Genomic DNA, 18970 nt, shown 5'->3' with positions numbered 1-18970 from the left:
ATAGACTAACCAACACACTAGGAGCGTTCTGGGTAGGGGTGGAGGGAAAATTCTTTTGTCATATGGCACTGCTCACTTTAGACTCACATGAACAAGCTTGTCGTGGGTCTGGTTAGGTGTTTAAATTGTGGACTTGGCCAACCAGGTTATATATGTAAATAAAACAAGTTTAGTTTTGGCGCATTCACACAAGTTCACTTAACCAAAGCTGTTTTAAATTTGTAGTGGGTTCCAAACTCCAAGTTTGTCATACCAATTCAGAAATATGTAAAAGCCAAGTTTAGTCCAAGCTCACGTGCTGTCTGGGTTAAAAGAGTCGACTCAAAGATAATGTCAATCACTCCACTCCAGTTATCGAAACTGAAAACGAACTCACTCTAAAAACAAACACCCTTGTTTTTATCATGTGTTTACTATGAACAGCTGTAATTAATATAAATTATTTGTCTGTTTAAGTAAACAAAATCCTTTCTTCGGATTTTGATGGTCTGTGGGGCAAAGCCCGAGGACTTTTATTACAGGAATTGGTGAAAGGGAGCGTCTCTACAAAAAATACTTAATTATGACACATCGTTTGTAAAAATCCGTCCATTATTAACGGAGGAGTAGTGTTTCGTAGAAATCACCTTCACGTATTAAAGATATTCTCATGCACATTATATAATTTACCATCTTCTTTGAATACATTTGTGAAATAAATACATTCCCTTAATGAAAACTGCATGGAAAAAGTATTGCAGGGTGGTTCAATTAATACCCCCGCCGCAGCAAACCTGCAGACTAAGCGAACTTCCATTTGTCTGATTGGATTTACACTCAATGTCTCCTTAAAAATATCACATTTATTCCCTATTTAAATAGAATCAGTTTAACACATACTTAGGTTTGCTGCAACAGGGAGGGTAAAAGTGTTTTTTTCACGTAAAATGTTAATAGTTAGTAAGAAATAGAAATATTTTCCAAATTTGGGCAAAATATGTTAATAAACAAGCAAACTACAACAGTTTACTTATTCTCCCTAAAAATAAAATGGGAATTTTAAATTTACATTTTTTTTTAATTTTCTCTGTAACAATTAGACGCATGCAATAATGCAATTGTGAGTAATCTGTATGAAATAATATCACCACTATATGAACGAATATTTCGATAAGTTTTATTTACAAACGAATGAAGAAGTGTGTTGAATCATAACATAGTCAAAACTGAACATTTTCACCAAAAACAAGCAACAGCTGTTACATAATAAATATTAAAATTAAGTATAGACTAAAGGCAACACAGCTGTGGCTAAGTTGACGCCACATCCGCCCCCCGCAGAGACTGGAAGTCCAGGGAGCTTGAGAATAGCTTCTGAATGATGCCGGGTTTGGAGGGTTGAGGGATGTGTTTGGAGGTTGTATATTTTGAGGCTCTTTGATTGTTGGATGCGATTGCACTTTTCGGGTAACACATATGCAGGCTTCACCCTGTCTAAGCTCACTCGCACTTGTTTGCCATTCTGTGATGATACTAACTGTTTTTCATCACGAGAAATTACAGGATATGGTCCGTTGTAGGGAGGCTGTAGAGCACGTTTCACAGAGTCGTCTCTTAGGAAAACATCGGTGCACTTTCTAAGATCCTGAAATATAAAAGTTTTGGGTTTGACTTGGCGTGAAGCTTGCACAGGTTTGATTGAAGACATGTGTTGTCGGAGTCGTACAACTTAATCAGTAGGATCTTCATGCCTGGGTCCGTCAACAGCGAGATCAAACAATTCTCCTGGAAGTCTCAACTGTTGTTCGAAAACAATATCTGCCGTTGATGCTTGAAGATCCTCACGGTACGCACTTCTTATTCCTAGGAGGACAATCAGAAGGGGGATTGCCCAACTCCGCGCAGTGGTCAAATTTAATCCGAGGAAAAGTTTTATGGCCCCCGAAGGGTTCAGCCCAACTCCGCGCGGTGGTCACTTTTAGGGCCAATTCCAACTCCGCGCGGTGGCCACTACAATATTACAATTAAGGTTACCCGTCAATTACAGACCCATGAAAAAGTGTTTGAGACAGGGTAAAAAGTGTGAAATGTCAATAGTTAAGTGTAAAATAAGTTCATTTGACAATTTAATCAAAATATGTTCCTTTTACAGGATTTTACAACAGTTTACTCATTCTCCATAAGAATAACATAGAATTTAAAAATAAGAATTCTTTGGCATTTTTTCTGTAACTATTCTGGCGCTTTTACGCTTCGATATACTGAATTATTTGTTTTTAAGCTTTACAAAGTGGTTTCAAAAGAAATTTCAAAACGTTATACTTTCATAATATATACATAAGCCCCAGTTCACATGGTTCAATCGTGCTGGTTTGTGAACTCGTTCGAATAAACGGTTTACACGTTCACGCCAAATTTAATCAAAATCAGATCATTTTGCTCGAGTTATCGTACTAACAGACTTACATATATACACATAAAATATATATACCGGTATATATATATATATATATATGAATTTGAACGGATGGTGTTTTCGGCCTTTGGGAAATAAAAACGAAAAATTTAATCAGTGAGTCCAGGTCTTACCATGAGACCTACGGTAATAGCTTATTCCCTATATATGGGAAATTTGCTAAAACCTTGGTCTGGGTCTAGATTCAATGAAAACCCTCTTCATAGACGTAAAATTCGCCAATTTTAATCAGATGTAAAAGAATTATGCTCGTAAACCAATTTCAGCCAATTTTCCCCCCAATTTGAGGTGTATAGCTAACTGTTTTATGAAACAGAGATAACAGCCAATTTGTTGAAGCAATCTGTGGTTGTTTACAAGACTAACATTTTTGAATTTGGTACTCAAGTTTATCAGCAAGCTCATAAACCCATTGCTAAAAAGAATGATTGAGTATTGTAGACTTTGGAACATATAAATTTACAGTCACTCTTTCTCACGGGCTTTTTAAAACTTCTTATATTAGTGGTTTTTAAGCTTCGTCTCCTGTTTTGGGTAGGCATATACTTTTTACTTTTCCTTTCTTATAAATGATGAAAATATATCATAATTTCAAACTTAGAGCACAAACTCTCATCCGTCAGGGCTGTGAGAGCCAAAATTGACCACTGCGCGGAGTTGGGCATGTGCCGCGAGGGACCCGAAGTGACCACTGCGCGGAGTTGGGCAGTCGGTTTTGACAGATTTCTGACCACCGCGCGGAGTTGGGGTAAGCCCATCAGAAGAGCTTCCAGCCAGGATGAATCGTGATGACACATCAGTGAAGCTTTGAGATGACGATGGAATTTCTCCACCAATCCATTTGCACAGGGATGGTAACTGCAAATCCTGATTCTTTCAGAGCCGAAAGTTCTTCCAATGGACTTGAAGAGGGTTGATTCGAATTGGCGGCATTGATCAGTAGTTATTCTTGAAGGAGCACCATAACGAGAAAACCAGCACGAGACTAGACCTTCAGCGACTTCTTCTGCAGTAATCCCCTTTAAAGGATGAACCTCAGGCCACCTAGTGTAATGGTCTATGACTGTAAGACAGTATTTGTATGGTCCTTCTGGTGGTAAGGGCCCAATTATGTCAACATGGATGTGCTCAAAGCGTGATGATGGTAAAAAAAATGTTCCTAGAGGAGCATGAACATGTCGTGTTACCGTACCTTGCAACATTGGCATCGCTCACAAGTACGAGCCCAGTTACGACAATCTTTTTGAATACTTGGCCAGACAAATCAATCTGCTACAAGTTTTGCAGTAGCTTTAATGCCTGGGTGGCTGAGGTCATGTAGCGAATGAAATACCCTCTTCCGTAGTTCAACTGGAATATAAGATCTTTGTGTCCCTGTGGAAGTGTCACAAAAGATGAATGAGTTTGTTCCAGGGATTTGGATCTTCTGTATTTTGAGAGATGAATTGTTGTTGTTTATGAGGTTGATGAGTTCGTCATCTGAGCTTTGTGCTTTGGCAATCGACTCAGGATTCAATGAACATGAAATAGCCTCTACACGTGATAAAGCATCGGCAACAATGTTTTCTGAACCTCCGATGTGTTTTATGTCTGTAGAAAACTCGGATATGAATGAAAGCTGACGTAGTTGAACAGGTGGAAGTTTCTCACGACGTTGATGAAAAGCAAAGATGAGTGGCTTATGATCCGTAAAAATGATAAATGCCGTGGTTTCCAAAAAATTACGAAAATGCTGTACTGCTTCATACACAGCAAGAAGTTCACGGTAGTACGCCGGCCAAGAGCTTTGCTTTGGCGAAAGTTTCTTAGAGAAGAATCCAAGTGGCTGCCAGGAATTTTCAACAAATTGTTGAAGGCAAGCTCCTACACTAACGTCAGAGGCATCTGTAAACAGTCCAAGAGGAGTGTCATGTTTCGGATGAAATAGGAGTGTCACCGACGACAAACTAGACTTGCAAGCTTGAAACGCTTCCTCAGTCTCTGGGGTCCAAGGCACAGGAAGTGATCCCTTGCACCACCAAGCAGAGAGTGTAAAGGTGCTTGGAGTTCTGCGGCTTTAGGTAAGAATCTATGATAGAAATTTATCATACCTAGGAACCGTCGAAGACCACGCATTGTCTTAGGTAGTTAATACTCCTGAAGAGCAGATATTCGGTCTTGTGGAGGGTAGACACCTGATGCTGAAACTTTGTACCCTAAAAACGTCACTTCAGGTATTGCAAAAACACACTTGGACGAGTTTACAATAACGCCATAGGAATGGAGTCTTTTGAACAAAGTCTTAAGATGTTGCTCATGCTCTTCAATTGATCGTGAAAACACTAAAATATCATCAATGTAGCTGAACGTAAAATCTAGGTTTTGAGTTACTTCATCTATGAAACACTGGAATGTTTGGCCAGCATTACGTTAACCCAAAAGTTTTGCAGTTTTGCATATGTCATCTGGGTGTACAGGGATTTGTTGGTATGCTTTTACTAGATCTATGACAGAAAATACGTTACAGCCTGAAAGATTATTTGAAAAATCATGAATGTGTCGAACAGGATACCTGTCAGGAGTGGTGCGTGCATTCAACGCACGGTAGTCTCCACATGGTCTCCATCCATTTTCTCCTTTCGGCGCCAGATGCAGGGGTGAAGCCCACGGATTGTCTGACGAACGTGCTGTACCAAATTTTACCATGTCGGCAAATTCACTCTTTGCAATGCTGAGCTTTTCAGGGGCCAGCCGTCGTGATTGGCAGAATACAGGAGGTCCTGGAGCCGTGTGTATGTGATGTACTGTCTGGTGTTTCACTTCTCGAGGTAATCCTGGAGGGAGAGTAATTTCAGGGAATTCATGTAAGATTTTAGAGAGGGGAGAAGTAGTGCGACTACGGATTTTACGCTACATTGAGTCACAACGGAAAGTTGTCCTCCTGTGATGTCACAACGGAAAGTTGTCCTCCTGTGATGTCACAACGGAAAGTTGTCCTCCTGTGATGTCACAACGGAAAGTTGTCCTCCTGTGATAAGTCCAGTTTTAGCATCAAGAAATCGGAACAAACGACAGTCAGGAAGCAAGTGGTAGTAACTTAGGAAGTCCGAGCCAATGATTGGAACACTGACATCTGCAACTGTGAACTGCCATGCAAAACTACGGCGAAGGCCTAGGTCCAATGTCATAGAACAGGTTCCGTAAGTCTTTATTGTACTACCGTTGGCGGCACTAAGTTCAAAGTCTGTAGACGTGCGACGGTCTCGTAGAAGACGTTTTGGATAACATGATGATACGTCAGAGCCGGTGTCAATCAAGAACCGGAGTCCTGACTTTTTATCCGAAACAAAAATTCTGTGGCTGGGTGCTTGACAGTCAGCCGCCGCTGTTACTGGCCGTCTTCGGAATTTCCCGCGTAAGAGCAAGGAGAAGTACATCTTGACGCGTGCTCACCGAATTTGGCATGATACCAGCAGATGGCTTGTAGATTTGAGCTGATCTTGATTCGCGTTCTTTGAAGTTTTCTTGTCATGATTGGTCGAATTATTGTGCTGGAGGGACACTTCGAGTGCGTCAATCCTGTGCGTCAGTCTCGTAATAGCAGCAGTGAGGTCGTCATTAGACTGTGTGTGTTCACGCGAATTGCCGTAGCATTTACTGATACTTGTGGTGTTCTTGTAGAAACTTCCATGACGTTGTCGGCTATATCTGCAAGTTTATCAAGTGGAAGTTCATTTTGTTGCTCTCGTAGATTCGTCAATTATTGAGCTTCGATTTCTTCTAGCGGCATTGGTAATATTGAGGAAGGAATGTCGTAATTCTTGTTGTCGTTGTTCGGGGTCACCAATATATAGTGTAAGTAATCTGTATGAAATAATATCACCACTATATGAACGAATATATTATAAAGTTTTATTTACAAACGAATGAAGAAATGTGCTAAATCATAACATAGTAAAAACTAAATGTTTAACAAAACTAACAATAGCTGTTACCTACATAGTAAATATTAAATAAAGTATAGACCAAAGTCATCACAGATGTGGCTAAGTTGACGCCACACAATAATGCATTTGTATATCAAAATAGTAGCCCTAATCACTACAGTTTTAAAGATTAAACATTAATAAACTTAGTACCCAAGTAAAAATTATTTATTAAAATATTTAGGTACTGACTATATAAATTAATTTTATATATAATTTATACAGGGTGATCAACTCAAGGAGGCCACCATTGGGATATCGGAAACGGTTAGAATTAGAGAAAACTTTAAATGGGGGACATTCCTTTATTTTTTGTAGCAGTTAAAAATATGATTTTAGATTTTTGAAATTCAGCCGCCATTTTCCAAAATGGCGGCCAACTTTGAAATTTCTTATGAATTACCCTGTATTTGATCATGTTTTCGGATAGAACAGGCAATTTAAAAACTTTTTTATTCTTGACATTTTTTCGATAAACCCACTCGTTTAGGAGTTACAGCCTATGGAAAAATGACTTCCGGTGTACATTTACACCATGTAGCTCCAAAACAAGCAGGTTTATAGTGAAAATGCGAAGATTAAATAAGTCAAATGAGTCTTAAAATTGCATCCACATTCCAAAAAGACCATAAAATACACAGTTTTCCACTTTTCAAGTTTGCCGCCATTTTGGAAAATGGCCGCCATTTTTTAAAACAACAGAATTCATATTTTTAACGGATTTTATGGTATGTTTGGAATGTGGATGCAATTTTAAGACTCATTTGACTTATTTAATCTGCGCATTTTCGCTATAAACCTGCTTGTTTTGGAGCTACATGGTGTAAAATGTACACCGGAAGTCATTTTTCCATAGGCTGTAACTCCTAAACGAGTGAGTTTATCGAAAAAATGTCAAGAATAAAAAGGTTTTTAAATTGCCTGTTCTATCCGAAAACATGATCAAATACAGGGTAATTCATAAGAAATTTCAAAGTTGGCCGCCATTTTGGAAAATGGCGGCTGAATTTCAAAAATCTAAAATAATATTTTTAACTGCTACAAAAAATAAAGGAATGTCATCCATTTAATTTTTTCTCTAATTCTAACCGTTTCCGATATCCCAATGGTGGCCTCCTTGAGTTGATCACCCTGTATACAGGGTGGTCATATATTATTGGACACATTTTAAGATTATATATACAAATAACCAAGCAACTTAGAAACATGGGAATTTTTTCATAATTGAATAGCAACTTAAAACAGTACAGCAACTGCAAAACAATAATTATGTAAATGTCAGTAATTGTAAAAAGTGGTTATAAAAAATGTGCAAAAATCACTCAAACAGTGAAAGTAAGTTGTTTTTGTTATGACTTATGTTGTGGCCTAGTCAGCATAGATAGCATGGCATAGTTAGTATAGCAAAACCAACAATGGACCTTTCTACACCAGCTGTGTATGACATTTGGTAATCAAACCTTGAACCGAATCAAGTAACAAAATTACTAGTGTGCAATAAAAAGCAACTTCTTTGGTTTCATGAAAGCAAATCTGTAATAACTGTTCAAAGAAGGCTTCGTTTAGAGTTTATGTGGCCGTAATTCTCTGTGTAGAAATTCTATAAAATGGTTATACAGACAATTAGAACGACTGGAAAGTGTCCAAAATATAGTTTAAAGGGTCATCACCTCAGATGAACATAACTTACAATAACAGTTTAGGTGATTTTGATGGTCTTTTTATAACTACTTTTCATAATTGCTGACATTTTTATAATTGTTTTTTTGCAGTTACTGTATAAAACTGTTTTAAATTTGCTATTTAATGAAACAATTCCCAAGTTTCTAGGTTGCTTGGTCATTTATTTATTTTATCTTAAAATGTGTACAATAATTTATGACCACCCTGTATATAAATCAATGAAGACAAAATTATGTTACAAGTTAGAAAAGTTTTTTAATATCATATGATATTTATTTATTTACATATTTTATTTGGATTTGTGTTTACTTTGAAAATGGCCTTAGAGCCGAAACTATAGTCAGTAAATATTTTAACAAATAATTTTTACTTGGGTACTAAGTTTATTAATGTTTAATCTTTATTTATATATAGTAGCCCTATTATTCTATTTTTCATATATATATATATATATATATATATATATATATATTATAGTTCTGTTCACTTTTTAGGGCTACTTTTTCAATTAATAAGCAAAATAATAAAAAAAACCAGAGTACCCTGAAATTCATTTTTTATTTAAACTGATACGTATTTCGGCACTAAGGCCATGATCACAGTATGAGTGTTATGAAAGTATGTACATACGTTCAGGAACTTCATCAGGCGCTTAGAGATTTTTATGCATTTACATGGACATGGACTACAGCCCAGGGACAACATCAACGGATTTTACAAACAATACTGTTCACATGATTGGAAACAAAAAATCAAACTATATACCTAAGAAATCTCAAATTAATAAATACCCCCGCCGCAGCAAACCTGCAGACTAAGCGAATTTCCATTTGCCTGATTGGATTTACACTAAAATGTCTACTTAAAAAACATTTATTTCCTATTTAAATAGAATTAGTTTAACAAGTACTTAGGATTGCTGCATCAGGGAGGGTAAAACTTTTTTTTGTAAAATGTTAATAGTTAGTAAGAAATAAAAACATTTTCCAAATTTTATCAAAATATGTTCATAAACAAGTAAACTACAACAGTTTACTTGTTCTCCATAAGAATAACATGGGAATTTTAAATTTAATTTTTTTTTTATTTTCTCCGTAACCGTTAGGCGCATAGTAACGCTTCAATATACTAAATTATTTGTTTTTTTAAGCTCTACAAAATGGTTTGGAAAGAAATTGCTAAATTTTATGTTTTTTGGGTCAAAAATGGGAAAAACCTATTTTTACCCCATAAAACCCCCCGTAAACCCCTGTTCCCATAGTCCGACCATGCTGGTTCGCGAACTCGTTCAAGTTTATCCCGCCTTACACCTTCATACCAAATTTTATCAAAATCGGACAAAAATTACTCAAGTTATCGTGCGGATGGACACATATATATCCTACTAATATTATATATATATATATCTATATATATATATATATAAAAATTTGAACGATTGGTGTTTTTGGCCTCTGGGGACATCAAAATGAATAAGTAAATCGGTCCCGGGCCTAGGTCTTACCATGAGACCTACGGTAATAGCTACTTCCCTATAGGGAAATTGAAATTCGCTAATACAAGCACTTGTAACTTGTATAATTATTTATTCATAACTGAATAGTAAATATTATGATATGAAAATTGTAAATAATTAACACATGGATAATTTATAAAAAGTACAGAAGCAAAATATATAACAGTGGTCTCGTACATACTTTCATAACACTCATACTGTGATCATGGCCTTAGTGCCGAAATACGTATCAGTTTAAATAAAAAATGAATTTCAGGGTACTCTGGTTTTTATTATTTTGCTTACTATATATATATATGAATTTGAAAGGATGGTGTTTTTGGCCTCTAGGGACCTCAAAACATCAAAAAAATCGGTCCCGGGTCCAGGTCTTACTCTTACCATGAGTACTACGGTAATAGCTTATTCCCTTATGGGAAATTCACTAAAATGCCAGTAGATTTTTTGGTAAATCTAATAAATAAACAAAAAACCGAAACTAACCAGTAAGTGTTGTGGCTGCAATATTACAGCAATGTCAACCTAGCTCAGCCCTTATGTTTTTAGAAATGTAGACATGTCAAGTCGTATATCACTTGAGTTATGGAGCATAGCTAGCATACATACACATATTAGCCTATTGCTCTGGTCTATTACACTGCAACTTCAAAGCAATATCTAATATTGTGGGATTTATTTAAAACTATTATGTTTCAATACGGTCAAAGATAATTAAACTCAATTGTGTTACACCACACAACAATATGTTCTAACATCTTTGACATGTTATTAGAAATAAGTAACTTGGACGGCTAAATGGTTTTTGCCAAATTTCCATTGCCAAAATGTTTGGGAATGATAAAAATAGCCTAAATTCAAAGTAATTATTAAAAATGAAGTTTGTTGGGTTTTGATTGAGTTTTAGAGTGCATTACAATTGGAATATTATTGATTTGAGTAGGAACATGTATCGTTGATCAATAATTCTTAATCCTTCATTAGTAATATTGATAAGATAAGTAGGCCTACTAGTCTTTTTTTATTCACATACATTCTATATCCCTCTCAAATACAAATTTTACTGCATAACAGTTAAATGTTTATTCACACAATTTTAGAATGTTGTGGATAACCAATGCTCATAACCATGAGCTACATAATATCATAGACTAACGGACACAAGTAGACTTCTCATCCGAATGTAAATTTTGAAGCTCGATTTTCTTCGTGTCTAGTTTGTCTGGTGACACTTACCGCTTGTGTCATTGAAATTTAGTTTTTTAGCGAATTTCTAATATAGGGAATATTACCATATATAGGGAATACCATATGTATAGGGAATATAGCTATTACCGTTGTACTCATGGTAAGACCTGGACTCGGGACCGATTTTTTTTTCGTTTTGATTTTTTTTTGTCCCCAGAGGCCGAAAACACCCTCCGTTAAAATTCATATATATATATATATATACAGGTATACTAGCAGAGTAGGTACCCGTTCTTAGTACAGGGTTGGCGTATAAATATAAAATGCTTGTTGCAGTTATACTCTAGCTTTGCGTTTCCAATGGTGGAGGATAAGGCTTGAGAGAATTTGGTTCTTTATATTTACGGTATGCTATAGTATTACAGATATAGTATACTATATACAGTATAGTATTACACATCTACCATAGCCATTCTGTTCTACCACTGCACCTAAGGCCCCGTTTATGCACCAAGAGCGGGAGCGGTAGCGACAGCGGGAGCGATTTTCAACACCATTGAGTTAAATGGGGCTGTTTATGCACAAAGAGCGATAGCGGTAGCGGTTGACCACCCGCTGCGGTTTCTAATTCGCCCGCTGTGTAGTTAGAAATCGCAGCGGTTGCTTGGGATAGAGCGGTTTTCAGCTACAGTTCTCGCAGCTAGTCTGGGCGCGCGGACCCTTGTGTACTAACCGTCCCCCACGCCAAAGCCATGAAGACAGCAGTGAGGCGCTGAACAACCCCAGTGTGCCGTGTGGGCCGAATGTTTTTAGAAATGTGCAATAAACACTCCCCTCTACACCCCCTGCCCTAGCGCTACCGCGCGCCCAGACTAGCTGCGAGAACTGTACTTTGAGTCAAATGAGACTGTTTATGTACGGCGGGAGCAGGAGCGGCTGCAGCCAGGGTTGCCAACTTGACCCACGCGCACGTGCACTTAGGACAAATAGTTGGGGTGTTAATTATTTGGCAGAGTTTGAGTTGGCAAGACTGTGCCCCCCTTCCATTCTCCGTTGACCAACCGCTTCCGCTATCGCTTGCACAATTTTGACAAAATTTTCACAGCGGGAGCGGGCCCGCTATCGCCCCGCTCCCGCTCTTGGTGCATAAACGGGGACTAAATAATATAAAAAAGTAAATTATCAAACATTCAAATAGTCTGAATTATTCCCTGTAAAATATATTATTACAGCATTTCACAAATATCAGAACCTATGTTTGAACCAGCTGTGTGGAATTGTGAAATAAAAACTCATATGACAGTTCGTGGTATTTACTCAGGGGAGGTAGAGATGAGCCTACGATGACAGCTGTGGGCTTCTCATTAGCTGAGGGAACACCATTACCGTAACAATATGGAGGAAAGCCATCGGCCTCGGTGGTCTAGTGGTTAGAGTGCCGGACTGATATGCTGAAGTCACGGGTTCAAATCCCGCTGGTGGCACTAACTTTTTGTCTGAGATTTTTTCATTACCAGCAAGTTTGGTTGGTTTGGTTAGCTTATGACTGTTTAATTTTATTATTACGTCATTATAAAATTTTAATTGAGCAATTTCTAGTTTTATAATGAACAGAATTATTTTTTCTATTAGTAAACTTTTTTATATTTTTTCATTATCAGCAAGTTTGGTTAGTTCGGTTAGGTTATGATAGTTTAATTTTATAATAAAAATTATAAAATTGATTTAAGCCGGGTTTACACGATGCCAGTTGGCGAGACAATTGTCTTTGCCAATTGGCATCACGTGGGTTTGGAATTGTCGTAGGTCGTAGGCCAGGCAAGTTGAACGAGAACCTGTTTACACGTGACCAACACTTGCCCAGACATTTTACAGTGAACCAGGGTACTACTGCCAAAAGACAAGACGGTGCTATTGGCCTCTACACTGTTTACACGGCGCCAATTGTCACGACAACTGGGTTTTTGAGGGGTGGGGGCCTCACTGGGCCCAGCTCATTGTCCTCAGTCTACTCCCGGAGACAACTGAATTTCGGGACAGTTGGCGGGCCAATTGGCAGCCAATTGGTCTGAAGTGTTTACACGAAGCCAGTAATTCCAAGCCAGTCAGTTGTCTCCTGACAATTGTCTCGCCAACTGGCATCGTGTAAACCCGGCTTTAGAGGCATTTATAATTTTATTTTATGAACAGAACTATTTTCCCGATTAGTAAACCTTCATTGCCAAAATGCTCTCTACTACAGCGCTGTTCACGGAGGAATTTTGAACTAATGCCTCAATCATCGTACCTCCCCTAATCAGAACCACAGTTCGTTCTGCTTCTTTACATTTTTAAACTTTTTGTAGGTGTGTTCTTTGTTACCATGGATACCATCAATCAATATTTACTTTTACATCTCTCACCTCAGATTTTTTAATGCCCACGGGGCAGAACCCTAGGTCAATATCGAAGTGGGAATAGTTCTATAGGTATCCTCGGAGCTGTAGCTTCATTGGTGTGCAATTTGAGATTAGCTCATACAAATACAGAGACAGACAGACACCACCTTCTTCTTTATGATAGCATATATTACGAGCAAAAATTATCCGATTTTGAATTTGGTAGAAATGTGTAAACCTACGTTTATTCAAACAAGTTCGCGAACCAGCATGATCGGACTATGGGAACCGGGGTTTATGGGGTGTTTTTTATGTGCTAAAAATTAGGTTTTTCCATTCTTGACTCAAAAACATAAAATTTCACAATTTCTTTCCAGACCATTTTGTATAGCTTATAAAAGAAATAATTGTGTATATTGAAGCGTTGTTGTATGCCTAACGGTTACGGAGATAATAAAAAAAATGTACATTTAAAATTCCCATGCTATTCTTATGGTGAATAAATAAACTGTTGTTTGCTTGTTTATGGATATACACACTGTATTTTAATCAAATTTGGCAATTTTGTTTATTTCATACTAAGCTATCAACATTTCAATAAAAAAACACATGTCAATACCTTCCCTGTAGCAGCAAACCTAGAGGTAGTCATTAAAATTCATGATATTTAAAAAGGAAATAAATCTGACAATTATTTTCAGGGAATATTTTTGTAGAAATCCAGCCAGGTAAAGGAAATTTGCTTAGTCTGTACGTTTGCTGCGGCGGGTTAATATTATTTTAGGGTTAATTTCATGATTTGAGCTTTACCTACTGTTTGGTTTTATAACTAGGGGATGAGCTATTGCTTAAGATTTTATCGTTTTATTTGGTTAAATGTGGTTTTAAATTACTGAAATAACAAGAAACAAATTGTAAAAACCACAACCTTTACAGTGCACCGGACAGAACTAACAATAAAATTGGCTTTAGCTGTTCCATGATAATATTGAAATCGGACTTGAGAAGTGTCCATACAATTCACTCAAATCAATTCTATTACCTGTATGAAATTCCTCAATAATACAGTCTAAATCATGAATATAAAAATACATACCCTAACCACACCCTCAACATCTCTATCAGCATTTTATTTTCTGAGAGTAGGACGGAATGTTAAATTACTGTACTTGAATTATCCCTTACTTTAGAGGAAATAGAGGAAACAGAGTGGCAATTCAGTCAGCCAACCTTCATGGGGACATTCATAAAAGTACTGCCTCCAAATTTTCATTTTTTTGGTGCATAATTCAAGTGGGAAAAACTATTTATTGAAGTGATCATTCCATTTACAACACAAACCCATTTATAACTATTAAGTACCAGAAATGTTGTCAGCAAGTGAGATTAATGGTCTGACAAACTTGTCGTTATGCAGCTTTCTTATGATCACTGTAGTGTAGATGGGTTTAAAACCATAATATTCTAAATCTGCTTGCCTTTTAGGTCACAATGACTGTCTCCCAGTGGCAGTTGCTTCATCGAAGGCACAAGAGGAAGGCTGAGCAAAGCAGAGCTTACCTTCATCTGAAGGTTATATTTTAAAATATTATTTTTAAACAATCTGTTGTAAAGGCAATGACGCTAGTAAAGCAACCAACAGTAACAAAATGCTTTAAACAAATTAAGTTATTGAGCTATGTCTTTATATTGATTAACATAACAAGTATAGTTGTTAGTAGGCACTGAACAGTATATAAATCTAAATAACCTTATCTTTCAGGCTTGCAATCATCTAGATATGAATAGATTATAACTGAAGTCACCACTCAGTCACCTTAATAAGTCACTGAATAAGTAACTGAAGTCACTTTTAAAAATTAAAAAGAGTGCCACTCCTGTTTTTGCTGTTTTTTTTTTCTGTTTAAACGTGTCAACCTACATTTATTCCGACAAATTCGCAAACCAGCACCTATGGGAACCTATAGGGGACTATGGGAACGAGGGTTGATGGGGGGTTTTATTGGGTAAAAATTGGGTTTTCTTATTTTTGACCCTAAAAACATTCAATTCTGCAATTTCTTTCCAAACCATTTTGTAGAGCTTAAAAAACAAATGGTATATTGAAACTTTATTATGTTTCTAATAGTTACAGAGAAAATTAAAAAAGAAAAGATGAAAGTCCCATGTTATTCTTATGTAGAATAAGTAAGCTGTTGTATTATGCTTGTTTATGAACATATTTTGATCAAATTTGGAAAATGCCTATGTTAATTTAATTCATTCTAAACTATTAACATTTCAAAATAACCCTCCCTGATGCAGCAAACCTAAGTACTCGTTGAACCGATGCTATTTAAATGGAGAATATATATATTATTCATATATATAATAATGGGGAAATGTGATATTTTTAAGGAGATAGCAAATGGAAATTCGCTTAGTCTGCAGGTTTGATACCCCAGGGGTATTTCTTGTTGTTATGTTGGCCATATGATTGTGTTGTAATAATATGAAGATGTTAGAATTAACATCTGTTTGCTTGTTTACTTTTCTATTAGCGAATTTCCCATATAGGGAATAAGCTATTACCGTAGTACTCATGGTAAGACCTGGAGCCGGGACCGATTTACTTTTTCGTTTTAAGGTCCCTAGAGGCCAAAAACACAATCCGTTCAAATTCATATATATATATATGTGTGTCCGTTAGCAAGATAACTCGAGCAAAGATGATCTGATTTTGATGAAATTTGGTATCACGTGTAAACCTACATTTATCCGAACAAATTCGCAAACCAGCATTATCGAACTATGGGAACAGGGGTTTATGGGGGGTTTTATGGGGTAAAAATATGTTTTTCCCATTTTTGACCCTAAAAACACAAAATTTAATAATTTATTTCCAAACCATCTTGTAGAGCTAAAAAAACAAATAATTTAGTATATTGAAGCGTTATTGTGTGCCTAATGGTTACGGAGAAAATTACAAAAAATTGTTACTGTAATTTAAAATTCCCATTTTATTCTTATGGAGAAGTCAACTGTTGTAGTTTGATTGTTTATGAACATATTTTGATAAAATTTGGAAAATACACTCATTTCTTACTAAACTATTAAAATTTAACAAAAAAACACAAACTATTTTATCCTCCCTGTTGCAGCAAACCTAAGTACTTGTTAAACTAATTCAATTTAATAGGGAATAAATGTGATATTTAATGAGGCATTTTAGTGTAAATCCAATCAGGCTAATGGAAATTCGCTTAGTTTGCAGGTTTGCTGCGGCGGGGGTGTGTAATATTATCTCAGTTAAATATAATATACTTTTTCACCAAGTCTAATGAATTTTCAATAATTAATACACGGTATTAAAACAGATTGGTTGGTTGCTGGATAGCTGTCAAATTCAATTCATTCCAACCATGCTATTTATTTGGGGTTATTTGATGACAGTGGCGTCATTTCACCAAATCCTTGGGTAGGGGGGCAAACACCGGGGGGTCGGGGGTTCTCCCCCTGAAAATGTTGCAGTTTAAAAAAAAAAAAAAGAGGGGGTAAGCTTATTTTAATTGCCAAAAACACTTCGAATAAAAAAAAATTATGAGTAAAATTTATTTAAATTTCGGCAGAAAATTAATGAAACTAACAATTATTGGCAACAGACAGAAACATAATAATATATTGGTAAGTTAGTCATCTAAGGAACGTGATCAATATAGGTCGGCCGTTTAGAAAACGACCTGCGCGAAATTTTTAGCACATGTAGGGGAGGTAACGGCGAGGGAGAATAAGTCCCCCCTCTCCGCCAATGGCCGTTTTCAAAAGGTGTGTGCATAGTGACGTCACATGCGAGCTGAACGTGTTTTATTTTACCAAATCATATGTTTTCTTTTAATTTCCCAAAGACTTTCGAATGACAATCATTACGAATTAGCATTGAATATATAACACTATTTAGTGTTTTATATCCAATATAGTGTTGTATTCAATATTGAATATAGTCATAGTGTTATACAGTACAGAGTGTGGCAATAAAAACCGATCCATTTTCTGCAGAGAAAATGGTCGCTATTCAGCAACAGGTTGTCTGAAAGTGGTGGGAGTAAGCTCGTTGGAAAGCTTACACGATGCCATTTTTTCTATTCACAGAGCAGTGGTCGCCTGAGCTACGTGAATACTTACTTGAATACTGCATCGGTGACCGACAATGTCGGAATAGATTGCGTCAAACTTATTACTAATAAAAGAATAATAAAAACTTATGATGGCGGCGGGTTGCCAAAAAGTGGTGTGTCCTCTAGCTCAGTCAACGAATAGAGAGGTCTACGCACCAAATAGTCCTTCAGTTTGTCTCTAAAAGCTCTCACGTCCAACTCACGCACTTCTGATGGGAGTGTGTTGTAGAGCTTGCTGGTATAGTAAGGGTAGCCCTTTTGGGTCCAGGCAAGACGGCATCTTGGCAGGTCAAGTAAATGGCATGCTGTGTCTGGTATGAGTGTTGGTCCTCACGTCGAACAAGCGTTGCTGAGTTTTCCTTTAGTAATACCATGCTATTGAGGATGTACTGACTGTAGACGGTCAGAATCTTTAAATCCCTAAAGATAGGCCTACAGTGGTCACGGTACCCGGCAGACGTAATCACCCTCAGAGCCATCTTCTGAAGGAGCAAGATGTCATGTGCTGCAGCTGTATGACCCCAGAGTGCGATGCCATAGCTGAAGTGGAAAATCATGACCACAGCAAACAATCACGAATACAGGACCCAGCGCAACGGCTGTTGCCACGATACGGACAATCATCACGAATCTCGCCGCGATTAAGATATGGCCGCAATCACAAAGAGTCATGAAAGCTGAGATAATCGCAGGAGATTATCGCGGATGTCGCCAAGATTGTGTAAGACGCAAATAACGTGACTGCAATTATAATGGCGTTGCCACCATCGAAAGTAACGATCACACATCTTAGTGACGGCCTTTTAGTGAATTTCCTATATAGGGTATAAGCTATTACCGTAGTACTCATGGACCCGGGATGGCAAGGCGTATAAAAGAAGGTGTGTGCACGCACATCCCCCACCCCTCCAATCAGCCAATCAAGTATTTACTGCTTTATTGTTTTTCGGTTAAATGGTACCATATAACTGTACAATATAACTGTAGTAGTGTTATTGTATAACACTACTACAGTATATTCATTCAATGTTGAATACAACACTATATTGGATATATAAAACTAAATAGTGTTATATATTCAATGCTGATTCCTAATGATTGTCATTCGAAAGTCTTTGGAAAATTACAAGAAAACATATGCTTTGTGAAAATAAAAGGTAAAATAAAATAAAGGGTGGGGGTAAGGTGGCAGCGGAGTGGGGGAAGAGCCATATTCTGTCTCACTCCCACAGCTCGGTATCTCTCTCTCGCACCAATGCTACGAGGAGGACGCTTTCTAAGCGGCCGACCTATAGTTCCATTGTGTATTAATATTATGTTCGTTATTAGATTCATGACCAATTTCTCTTGTACAACATTTAGCATTGAATATGGTTGTATTCATAGCCTATAGTTTATAACAGTTTGTTTTGGTTTTTAAATAAAATACAAGAGTATTTAAGAACTTAAAAGCAAATCAAAGTTTATCACCAATCAAATAATTTGACACAAAAGTACAAAAGGTTCTATTTAACTATATTAAACTGGTAGTCTACAATGTTCAAAATAAATTACGTAAAATCGATACACTTTTATAATTTTAATGCTTGAATAGTTCATCAAAGTAAATGACAAAGCAATGCTAAAAAATCTGC

The 18970-nt window shown here is 36.8% G+C and overlaps 1 protein-coding gene across 1 annotated transcript in view; it reads left to right on the top strand.

The window, feature by feature from the left end:
- LOC128983960 (neprilysin-1-like) overlaps window positions 1–18970 on the top strand; it is a 100881-nt gene that overhangs the window by 31201 nt on the left and 50710 nt on the right. Inside the window, exon 6 of the mRNA XM_054403239.1 lies at window positions 14668–14754. Coding sequence (XP_054259214.1) covers window positions 14668–14754 — 87 coding nt within the window. The remainder of the gene's footprint in view (window positions 1–14667; window positions 14755–18970) is intronic.

The sequence above is a fragment of the Macrosteles quadrilineatus genome, unplaced genomic scaffold (assembly GCF_028750875.1).
Source record: "Macrosteles quadrilineatus isolate MER2022 unplaced genomic scaffold, UCM_ALF_1.0 Scaffold_2__2_contigs__length_208266976, whole genome shotgun sequence".
Lineage (NCBI taxonomy): Eukaryota > Metazoa > Arthropoda > Insecta > Hemiptera > Cicadellidae > Macrosteles > Macrosteles quadrilineatus.
The sequence above is the reverse complement of the archived record's forward strand: the minus strand, read 5'-3'. Positions and strand labels throughout refer to the sequence as shown.